The sequence below is a fragment of the Coturnix japonica genome, chromosome 6 (genome assembly GCF_054131305.1).
Source record: "Coturnix japonica strain WE chromosome 6, WE-NBRP24, whole genome shotgun sequence".
In the NCBI taxonomy this organism is placed as follows: Eukaryota; Metazoa; Chordata; class Aves; order Galliformes; family Phasianidae; genus Coturnix; species Coturnix japonica.
Window position 1 is genome coordinate 30,492,081 of NC_140668.1, and position 12,689 is coordinate 30,504,769.

General features: G+C 51.1%; 2 protein-coding genes across 11 annotated transcripts in view; one reads left to right on the plus strand and one right to left on the minus strand.

Moving 5' to 3' along the window:
- The window catches only part of TSHZ3 (teashirt zinc finger homeobox 3), a 214,436-nt gene that overhangs the window by 60,426 nt on the left and 141,321 nt on the right, over positions 1 to 12,689 (minus strand). For 7 of the 10 annotated variants that reach the window (XM_085551086.1, XM_085551087.1, XM_085551083.1 and 4 more), the window contains one exon: positions 7,910 to 8,114. Coding sequence is in view for 1 of the 10 variants with exons in the window: in XM_015874083.3 (XP_015729569.2) it covers positions 970 to 1,009 (40 nt within the window). In the remaining 9 variants the exon portion in view is untranslated. Of the gene's footprint in view, positions 786 to 969; positions 1,110 to 7,909; positions 8,115 to 8,679; positions 9,069 to 12,689 lie in introns of those variants that run through there. The other 3 variants (XM_085551082.1, XM_015874083.3, XM_085551088.1) reach the window with 3 other exon arrangements.
- LOC146760559 (uncharacterized) lies at positions 854 to 4,195 on the plus strand. The gene is made up of 2 exons (XM_085551089.1): positions 854 to 2,357; positions 3,235 to 4,195. The coding sequence occupies exon 1, from the start codon at positions 1,145 to 1,147 to the stop codon at positions 1,508 to 1,510; it is 366 nt and encodes a 121-aa protein (XP_085407215.1). The 5' UTR covers positions 854 to 1,144; the 3' UTR covers positions 1,511 to 2,357; positions 3,235 to 4,195.

Consider the following 12,689-nt stretch of genomic DNA (forward strand, 5'->3'; position numbering starts at 1 on the left):
TTCTGGCAGAAGGAAAACAAAACAAACTAACAAAAAGCCTCATCAGGACAAAGCCCTAAAAAGTATTTTAAAAAAATAAAAAATACCCAACAAACCAACAACAACAAAAAAAACCCAACAACCAAGAAATGGAGGAAGTTGTAAAAGCACTATCAGAAACACTCGCCAGACATTTGACAATGCACAGATCTCCCCCCACCCCCCACCTTTTTTTTCCCCTTTGGTTTCCTTTGCAGCCTCTCATCTGGGTTCATAGAGAAGGAATCGATGAGACGAGCAGAGGAGCGCCCAAGGACGCGGCTGGCCCATAGCTGTGGCTGTCCGGCCGGCAGCTGCAGAGCAGCACCAGAAACACGAGCAGTGCGTAAAAGTTGGGCAGAGGACCCCACTCAGGGAGCCGAGCTCCAACTCACACCGCAGGGATCCCAAACCACCTCGTCTCTACTGCTTCATTCACGCAAGCCGTACAGTTACACACATCCTATCATCTTCTTTCACAGAAAAATAAAATCAAATGTTTTGGCTGCCTTTCGCAAATCATTTGTCTGAGAGAGAAAGGGATGGAGAAGAATAGAAGCAAAGTAGGTGCCAAAGTACGGGCTGGAAGCGGACAGCACTGGGCTCCTTCCCCCAGCGCCGGCAGCCAGACATCCCTACGCGTGCACAGCCCTGCCCGCACCGCGGGCTGCCGGCACCCGGCGGGCAGAGTTGGGGACGCAGCGAAGTGGGTACCAAAGTAGGGACGGTGCTTCCACGCGCCCCAAGGCAAAAAAAAAAAAATAAAAATAAAAAAAAGGAAAAAAAAATACCTCCCTCCCCCCCCCTCATTCACCGCCGCCGCGCCGTCAGACCGAGAGTTCCTCCGCAAAGCCGGGCGTGCAGCGTGCGAGCGGGGCCGCGGCGGGGCCGGAGGGGAGCGGAGAGCGGAGACGGCGGCTTCGTACCGCACCGCACCGCACCGTTCCGTACCTGCTGCGCGCCGGGGCGCCTGCTGCTTCCTCCTCGGCATGCTGCGGGCGGCGGGGGGGGCTGCCTCGGCGCGGGGGTGGGAAGAGTTGCTTTAGCCCCAGAGATCCGCTGCGCTGCTCCAGTCTCGGCTCGAGGGCTGGGTCGGGGATATATTTTTTGTTGCTGTGCATGCACGATGCCGAAGAGGAGGAGGAGGAGGAGGCGGCGGCGGAGGAGGAGGAGGCGGCACAGAGGAGAGGACAGCCCTGCTGCTGCTGCTGCTGCTGCTGCTGCTGCTGGCAGAAGAGGGGGGAAGTTTGACAAATCGCCCCGGAGGAAGGAGGAGGGGAAGCCCCCCGAAGAGGTGCGCGGGCGGGAGGGCCGGGGAGAGCCCGCGGCGCCGCACCCCGCCCCGCGCCCTCCGCCTGCCCCGGCGCGGGGCCGCTCACGGCATGGGGCCGGCAGCGCCGGGCGGTACTCGGAGAGCTGCAGCCGGCGCTCGGCGCTCCGCGGCTCCGGGTTCGGCGCTGGAAGAGCGGCGGCGGCAACAGGCAAAGCTTGAAGGGAAACGAGACGATCGCAGCGTCACTCAAACATCCCGCCCGAGGGACGCGGCGCCGCGCACCCGCAACTCCCGGCGCGGCGCGGACCCCCCCTCCGCCGCCCAACTTCGCCGCCGCCCAACTTCGCCGCCGCTCCGCTCGGCGCCGCCCCCCCGCCCGGCACACGCCCGCCGCGTTTCCCTCGGCCCGGCCCCCCCGCCCCGACCCCGCCAGGTGACGGAGGCGGCCCCGCACCTCGGCCCGGCCCCGCTCCGGGGCCGCGGCTCCCACCTGGCTGGCGCCTGCGGGCGGGCGGGGCGGGGGGGGGTGGGGGCACGGGGAGCTGCGGCCGTCAACGGCAGCGCCTTTAGCCGCGGGGCGGCAGCGGGCAGCGCCCTCGCACCGCTCTGCGGGGCGCCCGCACGCAGGCCGCCTTCTTTTCCCTCTCTTTTCGGAGCATTTTGTTGTTTGGTTTTTTTTTTCTTTTTTTTTTTTCTCTCTTTTTTTTTTTTTTTTTTTGGTCCAAGTTCACTGGCACGCCGCCACCGTGCTCCGATAGGCGAGCGGCGGCGGATCGATGCGTTGCGGGCTCGATTGGGCGCTCCTGGGCGGCGGCGGGGCTGCGCTGCGCCGGGAGGGCCGGGCCGGGCGGGCGGCGCGGGGCTGGGATGGTGCCGGGATGGGGTGGGGGTACGGCGGGCCCCGCCGCCTCCCGCAGCCCCCGTGTATTGGTAGCGGGAGGGGAAAAAACAAAGCAAAACAAAACAAAAAACCCAGTAGCAAATAGATTTTTTTTTTTCTAAAGTTCACGGGGAGGAATTAAAAAAAAAAAAAAAAAAAAAAAAAAAAGCTGATCTCAGTGTTACGGTAAGATCAAAAGCGCCTACGCTCGCCCCCGTTGCTCCGCGATCGCGCTGGCTCCGAGCACCGCACGGTGCGGATGCGGCGTCCCCGCGCCCCCCGGGCTGTGCGTTCGGTGTGCGGGGCGGCGGCGGTCACGGGACGGTGGTTTTAACGCGGAGCGTAGGGCGAAAAATAAACCGGCGGCGCCTGTAGTCCCCGGGAGCCCGGTACTGCCGGGAGAAACGAAACGTTTGTGGCGAACAGCGCGGCGAGCTGTCAGCGCAGCGCCCGGCTCCGTCCCGGCCGCGTCTGTGTGTCCGTGTGTCCGTGTGTCCGTGCTTGCGCTGGGCCGGGCCCGCTGTCAGCCCGCGTCCCCATCGGCGCTGCCGCCCGTTCCGTTCCGGAGCGGTGACAGCGCGGTGGGAGCGGGAGCCGAGTGCTGCGTTCAGCTCTCGCTGCCCTCCTCCCTCCTAGAGCCCAAAATTAGGAAATTGCCCCGAAGCGCTGAGCGCAGCTCCGGGGAGGCATCGCTCGGCCCTCGCATCCCCGCTGTGCCCCTCCGTGCGGCTCATCGCGAGGAAATCGCCGGACATCACTTCGGGGCTCTGCGAGTTGCGGCAACTTTTTTCCGTCCTCCTCCCTCCCCTCGGCCCCGCTCACCTCCCCGAGCTTCCTATCGCGCGCTTCGCTCTCTTAGGGCCCGGGGAGGCAGCGGGGCTCGTGGGGAAAAAGTCAAACTTTGGTGAACAGCCGCCGAGGAGCCGCCCGGACCCCATCCAGACAGCTCCGCGCTCGGCACACGCACGCAAACACGCACACACGTGCCCCGCTCGTAGCCCGAAAGAGCCGCGGAACTGTTTGGTTGGTAACTGTACTTCCCCCCCCACCCCCTCCCCCCCAGCCCCCCCTTTCCCCTTCTTTTTTTAAGGAAGAAAATTCTATTGAACTTCCGATCGGACGGATTTCAACTGGAAATGCGGGGTCCTTCACATGCATTAGCTTCTCCGTGGGTCACGGTCTATTTCAGAGAGCCGGAACCCGTAATTGTATTAAGTGTCATATTTACAAACATAACGCTTACAAAACAAACGCACAAAATCGATGACTGCACGAGCTCTATCTGCAAAGACTCCGCACACGAAGCTCGGCGCTGAGCTCGCCATTCCCGGCAGTTCCAAAGCCAGGTACCGATTATTTCCCAGTCCCACCGTCAGACGACCACCCTCCCACAGCGTCCCGCCCGCTCGGCACCGTGCCCGCCCCGAGCTCCGTCGCTGCCCCTTCCACCTCTCAGCAGCTCCCCGAACACCGCGGCGGCGGCTGAGCTGCGGGGAACCCCGCACACGTACAGCTCGGCAGCGGCCAGCAGGAATCCCCGGCTAAGTTCGCCAACTTGGCTCAACCCCGAGCAGGGCGGGGGTTCGCCGGGAACCTCGGGGCGCACCGAGCGCCGGGCCCGGGCCCTCAGCCGCCCGCTGTAGGCGAGCGGAGCGCAGCAGGGCGCAGCGCCGGCACCGCCGGCTGCAGGGAGCGCCCGGTGCCCCCCGGGTGCGCGGTGGCCGCAGCGGCTTCGCCCGGTGCGGAACAAAGGAGGAGCGGGGCGCATCGGCACGACCGGGACGGACGCGCCTCTGCCAAGTTTGTTTAAGAACACGGCTGCCCGCTCCCGACAACGATCCTCGGCTTTTGTGTAATACAAAGCGTTGTCAATAACCATTACAGCGGCGGCAATTATCTGAGGAGAGAACAAAGGCATTTTGTAATATCTACATAACTTTATTAGAGCAAAATTATTTTAAAATGCCTACGAATTCCCAAACCTCCTGAGTACAAATGAATAAAAGTTTTTCTTCGGGCTAAAATCTTTGCTTGAATGTAAATTGTTTGGGTAAGTGAATTTACACAGCAGCAAAGTTTGTTTGGCTCAGTCCGGTAGCTGCGCTATAACGAACCAGATGTTTTGGCTGCAAATTATCCGGAGGACTTTCCCACTTCTGCCACGCATCGCTCCCCGGAACGCCAGAACTGCGACAGCGGGGCCCGGGCAGCTCCCCCAGCCCCGGGAGCGAACCCGCAGCTCCAGCCCGCCCCTCTCGGAGCCCCGCGGGCTGAACAGCGGCAAAGCGAGAACCGCGCAGCGCAGCGGAGCAGGGCAGCGCAGCGCGGCCCGGCCCTCCCCGCAGCCTTTCCCCGGGCACCGGCGGGGCCGGAGCGCGACCCGCAGCCGCTGCGGCCGGAGCTGAAGTCGGGTGGCCCGTGCAGAGCCGTGGCTGATGCCGCCCGCGAAGCCGGGGGGGTCGGAGCTGCCCCACTCGGCCCCGCCCGGTCCGGGCCGCCCCGCCCGCCGCCTCCGCACCCACGGCAGCACTTTTTGGGGACGGTGCACTGAGATCTGTCGCCGGGGTGCCGTCCCGCTGAATTATCACTTCTTTTTTACCCCCTTAAAAGGACTTGGGGGTCTCTGAAGAAACAATCAGCCGCTGCTCTGAAGGAAAGGAGCGATACCATTCAGAGCTACTGTAGCGTAATGTGTTCACTTGGGCAGCAGGAAAACCCTTTATGAAAATTAGTTACAGAGCCTGAAACTCCCCCCCCCCCACCCCTCCTTGTGCCAACCGCAGCCATTGTGCGCACAGGGCTCAGAGCAGCCCGCACGCACGAAGTTGGCCCCACTCCGGCTCGGGAAGCTCCTCCGTGCAGCCCCTGGCAGCGGCCGGGACCGAGGCGGGGGGAAAGGGATCATCGTCTGCTCCCTGCATCACCCGGGGGTCGCCGCTGCCCGGCCAGCGCGGCAGTGCCCTTGACAGTATCTGTGACCTCACGGCAGGGAGATTTGGTTGTGCCCAGATACAACCCGCAGCGGGAAAAAGCACGGAGCGGAGCTTCTCCTGCCAGATCCCTCCTTTCTTTCCGTAGAAACTTCTTCCCTAGGCGGCTATTTTACTAATTTGCATATACCGTTTACGTTAAGACACGCAAGTTTCTCTTAAAAATACTAAAGAAAAGAAAAAAGGCGTCCAGCCGCCGCCAAAGAGACCTCGCTTTGTCCCTGGTGCCCGGTGCCGCGGCGGGACGTGGGCAGCAGCGGCCCCGCGATCCGCCCGTACCCAGGGCCGAGATGCACCGATCACCGGCGGGTCCCGGTTGGCACGGCCGGGTCAGGAGGGAGGTGAAAACTGAGCAAGTGTGACACCGGTATTGATTCGCTCTCTTTGTTCTCGTGTCATCGGTACACAATGGAGAGAAAGAAACGTGACTTAAAAATTGCAATTAACCAGCTTCAGAGCGGGTTTCTTCTGTGGGGTAGCTCTTGTTATCAAATCCCATTCCTTCTCTAAAAAAGCGCTGCCAATTTTAAAATAAAACAGGCGGTGTAAAATACTTTCCTTCTTCCTATTGTAAGAGTTACTTCAATTACAACTGGAAGTTTCCCACAGGTTCAGTCAGGTCTTGAAAGAACGGCATTTTTTTTTTTTCTCTACTGTTTTAAAAGTATTAACTTCCTTTCAAACATCCTTTAACCTTTAATGTTTTGTAACTTGATGAAAAGGTCACTTTGCTTGGAGTGGGTGCATCTGCTTCGTAATTGTTCTAATATCAAGCAGAGCTCCATCCCAACGCTAAATTCTTCAACGAAGGGTTTTTTTTTTTCCCCCTTAATACACTGTTGGTAAGGTTACCACGAGTAATTGTTCTACAGGCAGAGAGCCACAGACCAAAGGATGCTCGCACCTTATTTAATTTCACCAACCTCAGATGCTCAGAGCTGCATCCAACAAATGACATCAGTGGGGCTCTGAGAAGAGGAACATGACCAATTCCACCTCGTCCCACCGGGGTGGGCCCAGGGCAGGGCAGGACCAGCATAAACAGATGGACCCTGCTGCGTAAGGAAGTACTGCCAAATACTGAGCAGTATTCTCCTGAGCCTGCAGCAAGCTCTGCCCACACACCTTAGAGCACTCTGCAGGGAAATGTGTAAGGAAGCAGCACCACAGGTGGGTCAAGGCCCAAGGAGCAGCCAACACTGGGATCTGGGGCCACCAGGCAGCGGTTCTCACTAACCAGACCCGAAAAGCGATGCCGTGTTACTAATCCAATTATACTTTGCATCACTTGCTGTGAGGGCAACGGAAGCCTTTCAGCACGTGTAAATCAGCATTTAGCAGTGGGGACAACACTACTTTGACCACTTAGCCAGCTCTGGTACAGGCAACCCGTATCCCTTCCCATGCAAAGGGAACACGTCCGTTCCCTGCCTGGGCTCAGACTGCCCCTCTGGGGCAGAATGGGGCCTGGGACAAGATGAGAACTCCCTTATCCACTGCACTGCAGCTGCACCTGACTGCAGTGATCAGAGCAAGGATCTGAAACTGAAGCACTCATCACTCTAAAGCACAGCAAGAGTTTCTCATTCTTACACAATTCAAACATCCAGTGAACGTGTTTAATTAATACTTGGCTATACATTTTTTTTAAGATTAAAAAAAAAAAAAAAGAAAAGAAAAAAGAAATGAGCTAATTATATTGCTTAGTATTCTAATAAGTTTTTGTTCTTGTTTTTAAATAACACGCTTTTTTAGCCAAGCCAATCCCTTGAGGACCGCTTCCTCATTTATAAGGCAGTCCCCAATGGGAGTTAAGAGGAGGCTATTTTATATGAGGAAAATGTGTTCTGAAAGAGGAGCCCTATGCAGATAACCCCACATCACATACATCAGGATGGAGGCTGGAACGTGTATTCCAGTGATGCAAATCTTCCCCTGTAATAATTTGCTCATTAGCATTACCAAAAGCCCGGATACTGATGTCTATGTATTTGTTCTTGTATTTTTCACCGCACTAATGCTTTTAACTAAAATTATTTTAAAATTTTGCTTTATTTAATGAATTTAAAGGTCAATCCTCTTCCTTTCCATATGCAAATCCTATTAACAGTAGAGGCTTAATATTAATGGGAGTTAAGACACTAGAAGTTCCATTCACAACCAAAACTCAAGAGGAAACAGAATAACCTCAAGATAATTTCACCAAACTTGTTGCTTTCTCCTGTTTTTGAGTCACCAAACAGCAGGCAGCGGCAGTACCCTGTGGGTGGGGAAAAGGGATGGGAGGGCAGATGGGAGCTGCCTGGGCACAGCTGCAGCCCTCTGAAACACACAGGTGCCATGCAGGCTCTGATGGTAATTTTTAACTACAGATGTGTTGGTGTTACAGTGGCAGCACAGGGAGGTGGGAAGGCACAGCCAGCCCCAGTGCTTTCCTCTAGCAGGCCCTGGGAAAATGTTCCCTGTGCCACCAAGAGCAGCGTGGCTGACACAACCCTGGCTGCATCAGGCCATACATGAGCTTTCTGCCAGGTATTTCAAGCTGCTGGGCCCAGGTGCCCATCAGCAGAGCACCACCAGCTCAGAGTGCTTTTCTGTTGGTGGGGAACAGCAAAACCCATGCAGCAAGGCCAGCCCTAGGCCTTGGTTCCTTGAGGAAAGGCAACAAAACTTTGGGGTAACCAAGGATCACAACTACCAACTCCAGGCCTGCAGCCTGACTGACCGCCTGCTCCCGGTGTGACTGACCTGCTCCTGCTGTGCCTGGCCTGCTGCTCCAGGGGATCACAGAAACCACCTCTTCCTTCACAGCCCTGATGTGGCCAAAGCGTTGGCAAGGGGAGGGCAGCACACCGAGATGAAGGCTCCATGGCGCTTAGGAGGTTTGGGCCCTGTTCAGCCCAGCAAGCTGGGATCGTAGCCTGATGGATGCTCACAGCTCCCTCTGACTTCTCTGCAAACCAGAAAGCACAGAGTTAGGTTTTGTATTTGACATGCATGACAAAATAAGACTTACAGAGCTTATGTTTGTTGTGTGAGTGCTGATTGCTCTGTTTCCAGCCAAATGACAAAACTCTGTAATTGTCCAGGTACGTCACAGGCTCAAGGTTTGCATTTTTACCCACACTGGGTGTAAATTATTTCCACAAGCGGGAGTCTGGACTCAGTGAAACAACACAGTTGTCTGCTATAGCAAATCTGGTGTTCCTGGATTCAAATCTGCTGGAGGCATTCTGGATTTTAATTAATATATTGCTTTAAATGTATGAGAATTTCTCTTTTTTTTTTTTTTCCGTCTGTTTTCACACACTGCACTTCTAGTTTAAACAAAATGTATTCTCTGCACTGCTCTCCAAAGCAATTGAATAAATATCACAGACTGTATAGATCCAGTAGCCTTTCCAGTGAGCAACACAGCAGTCATGCTTCACAGAAAAGGGATAACATCCGAGAGTGCAGCTGATAAGAGCAACAATTTACAAAGCAAGAGATCTGTTATGCAGTGAAAGCTTTATTACCATGACTTGACGTTACGTCTCCAGCACATAAGGGTTAATCATGGCAGCAGTTTGCAGCTGGCTGCGCTCTCGGGGGAGCCGTAGCGATAGACTTCTGCATGCAAGACAAGGTCAGCGCCGCTCCCCGGGGTCAGCCGGCCCCGCGATAACACAGCTCCCAAACTTTGGCCCCGAGGAGACACAGGTGCCAAACCCATTTTGTGGTCTGTTGTAGAGCGCTTCTTGTGGTTTTTCTTCTCCTCGATAAAAACACATACATAGCTCTGTGGTATATAATTGGACGGCGAGTTTTCAGAGCTACCCATCAGCGGGAGTTTTCTGTGGCAGCAGTGGGTTTGTGAGCTGGCCGGGTACATGTAACATTTCACGGGAGACTTACTCTTAGTGGACTGAGAAAACAGAGCAGTCAGTGCCGAGTATAGGGGCCAAATCCTGCCTAATTTGTGCAGGCTCATTGTTTAAAACGCTCAAAGGTTAAAGCAAGCAGAATTGGACTTTAACATTTTATTAATATTTGTCTTCTATTGCTACAAGACACAACAATAATCAAATAAGAAAAACTTTAATCCTCAAATGCAGCTTTAATCTTCAAATTGGTTAGCTTATCAGAGGGGTAACATTTATTTCCAAAGACAGGCTGCTCGGAGGGATCGGCTGAAATGGAAACCTGTAAGTGAAAGGATGTAAGTTTATTGGGAAGTGTTGTCTATATTTATAGTTTCTGCTCAGCCCGTATTTCTGTTTTTATATGCATGTGTCAAAAATTAATATACGGCAAATTTCACCAACAGTTTTAAGAGATCCTAAAATATAATAAAATCAATAAATGATGTTCTGGCATAAACGTTTCTGTAGCTGAGGGTGGCCAGGTTCAAAGGGCAACATCTGACCATTTCTCTTTCCCACCCTGCTGTGGAGTAGGACCCTCCCCTCAACTTCAAATCACTGGGGAGAGGGTAATTTAAGCTATACTTGATGTACCCTATACATCACTGTCTTCAGGACCAGGTTTAAAATTAAACTCTGATGTACAAAGTTAAACAAAAATGAGATAAAAATTGGCAGAGGTTGAAGAGGGTCAAAGTAGTCAAAACACAAGGTAGACTATTGCTTCTTTTGATTTATGTTATTCCGTGCACTAAAAAAAAATAAAATTATAGCTCTCATGGAGACTTTTTTCATTGAGAATAACGCATTCCTAATTTGTTTTCTATAGACTTACAGGGCATTTGCTCTAGGAGAGGGAGGCATTTATTTATTTATTTAGTCAGTTAGTTTGGCAGGGGCAGAATATCATCAGCTGTTGGCAGAATATTCAAATTATCATTAAGTGCGACCTTTGTCACTCAGCAGCAAGTGAAAGAGAATAGCGTTTCACTTTCCGTTAGTAGTTATCTTACAATGCATGCACATATAGGCGCATACTCACAGAATTTAGCTTTGAGGCAACTCTTTTAAACGCAAACAACGTACTACAGTCACATTTGGTAACAGAAAGAAGGGAGTTCAGTGAACGTTTCCTTTCTCATGTTTTACATGCACATAATGCAGTTACCCTCCAGAAATTCAGTACAGGAAAGATGCCAAACGGAGGATTCTTTTGAAACCAATTCAAGAAAATCCTTGCAGGAAGTTAATTTTTTATGATGTAGTCAACTTTTCCACATATTGCCATTTATATGGTTAGTGTGTGGACTGCAGGCAAAGTAATTCGGAATTGTAATCTTTATTTTCTCTAATACGATAATGAAATCAACTACTATCCGCTGGAATCAAATGATTTTTTTTTTTTCTGTGCTACTCCAGTGAGAGGAATACAGGAATTCTACTGCCTAAACTGCCTTGCTAATGGGAAAATGAAGAAAAATCAAGTCCTCAAACATCTAGTAAATAAAAAAAGTCCTTGTTTTAAGCATGCAGGTTGACATGTAAAGATGTTGAAATCTTTTTAAAACTGATTAAACAAGGGGTTTGGTTTTGTTTCTTGTTTTTTGTTTTTGTTTTTTTCTGGAAAGTTTTTAATTTTACTAAGAAAAAGTCCAATTGACTTTATATGAAACACAGCTAGCTGGAGTTGGCTCATTCTTTAGTCTTGCCCCATGAGGGCATTGGTTCACGAAGGGATCTGAGCTCTAAAATTGCCTGAGCTTGGTTTTAAATCTAACAGGAGAAAAATACTGTTGAGACAATGATAAAAGAAGAGTTTTTTAAAGTGCTGTTTGATTAACATTGACAATGAAGATTCTCCATTAATTTACTAAGGGCATACCTCCTATTTAGTATGCAGATTTTAGTCTTTCAATAAGTCTAAGTGATGCACTGTATAAAATACATTTTATATGTGTGATTTTACAGGACTGATCTGCATATATGCCTTTAATATGCATGATTTGGCAAACAATTTATGTAACAACTAATGAACGCAGTTTTTCCCAGACACCTGATTGGGAAGCTGAAAGTGAAATAGATATAAAGCCAGCAAATCGTTTTAATAGGAATAGCAAGCAAAGATAAAGATCAAATGCTATGACGGGTCCATTATATCACTCATAGCCTAGTGTGCCAAACCCTCTGAGTTTAACAGCAATATTTTTTCTCCTATCAGAGAAGACGTTTTCAAATGTCTGTTATGTATTTTTGGTTTGTTTAAAGTATTTTGGGGTCACAGAGAGAACTAACCACACTCTCTGTAACTACAGCAGATTGTGAGCAGCAAAGAGCAGATGCAGGAGGTAGTTGGTTAGGAAAAGATGATGCAGAATTTTCCTTTGTCCATTATACTTTAGGAATCTGGAGATCTGTGAATTAAGGAGATGGTCACAAAGGTGACGAGGAAGTCCCATAGTATTCAAGTAGGATGAAAATGCTTTTGAGAGCCTGCAGGATTTTAGATTGAAGGTTCGGACAGAACAAGAGCTACTCTGAGGCTAGTAGCTGCTCAGAAAGCAGGTGAAGAACAAAAAGACACAAATAAATTAAAAAGAGGGAGAACATCAGCTGTTAGACATACAAGTAATCCTTTAAAAATCATGTGCTTAGCCTGTGACACAGGAGATGAACTGATTGATTCCTCCTTACATGAGGCAGCTGGCTGGGGGAACTGCTCCATGTCCCAGCTGCTCACTGACTCCGCTACCTCACCCAATCACCCAAGCCTATGATGTGTCGAGGTCCCCACAAGTGCTGGTCCTGTGAGGGCTTGATTCAGAGCTCATCAAAATCAAGGGGAAGATTTCCACTGACTTTGTGGTAATTTTTGTTAGACCTTTTTCATCTACACAGCTCCAAGAGGTTTCCATTTTAGTGTAAATATATACTGTCTGGTTTTACTGTACAGTATTTTTATGGAGTGAAATTTGCTTGCCAACATCTATTAATACTCTAATTATTAACAACGTTTCTTCAATCCCTGTTTTATCAGGAAAGCAGTCTCACCAGAACCTTCTTCTGTGTCCAGTACATTAACTCGCTCAAGCACTTGAAAGGTACCATGCTCTGAGCAACAGTAAAGAACTGAGCCTATAATTTAATAACCCTCCTTCTGAGTAATTAGTATTCACTCAATGAAATTCAGGCTTTGCAGAGGTCCAGTCAAAGGCCTAAGCACCATTTAAGTCCAGCTGATTCCCTAGGGCACCTCTGAGCTGAATTGGGCCCCATTTTATTAAATTATAATAGAAAGACTGCCATGTCAAGTATTCCAATGCTGAAAGACCCAACCCCACAAGACCTCACACGGATAAGTAATCATCACTTATGCTAATAGCACATTTGACTTCCGTGGGATGACACATGAGGATGGACTACTTACTTGACTAAGATTAGTAAGAACGGGCATGTTACACAGAACAAATGACTTCTAAATACCCAGCTGCAGCGAAGTGCTGACTCCCATCAGTGAGTGCTGTGAGGGTGAATGAAGGGCAGGATATGATCTTTAGAAGCCTCGCTGAATGCAGTTATTGAACTGGTGACAGTTTTGCAGATTTCTAACTCATAATAAGCCTCAG

What these genes read in the sequence shown, in the direction of transcription:
- LOC146760559 (XM_085551089.1), top strand. Translation starts at nt 1,145, where the DNA reads ATGCCGAAGAGGAGGAGGAGGAGGAGGCGGCGGCGGAGGAGGAGGAGG.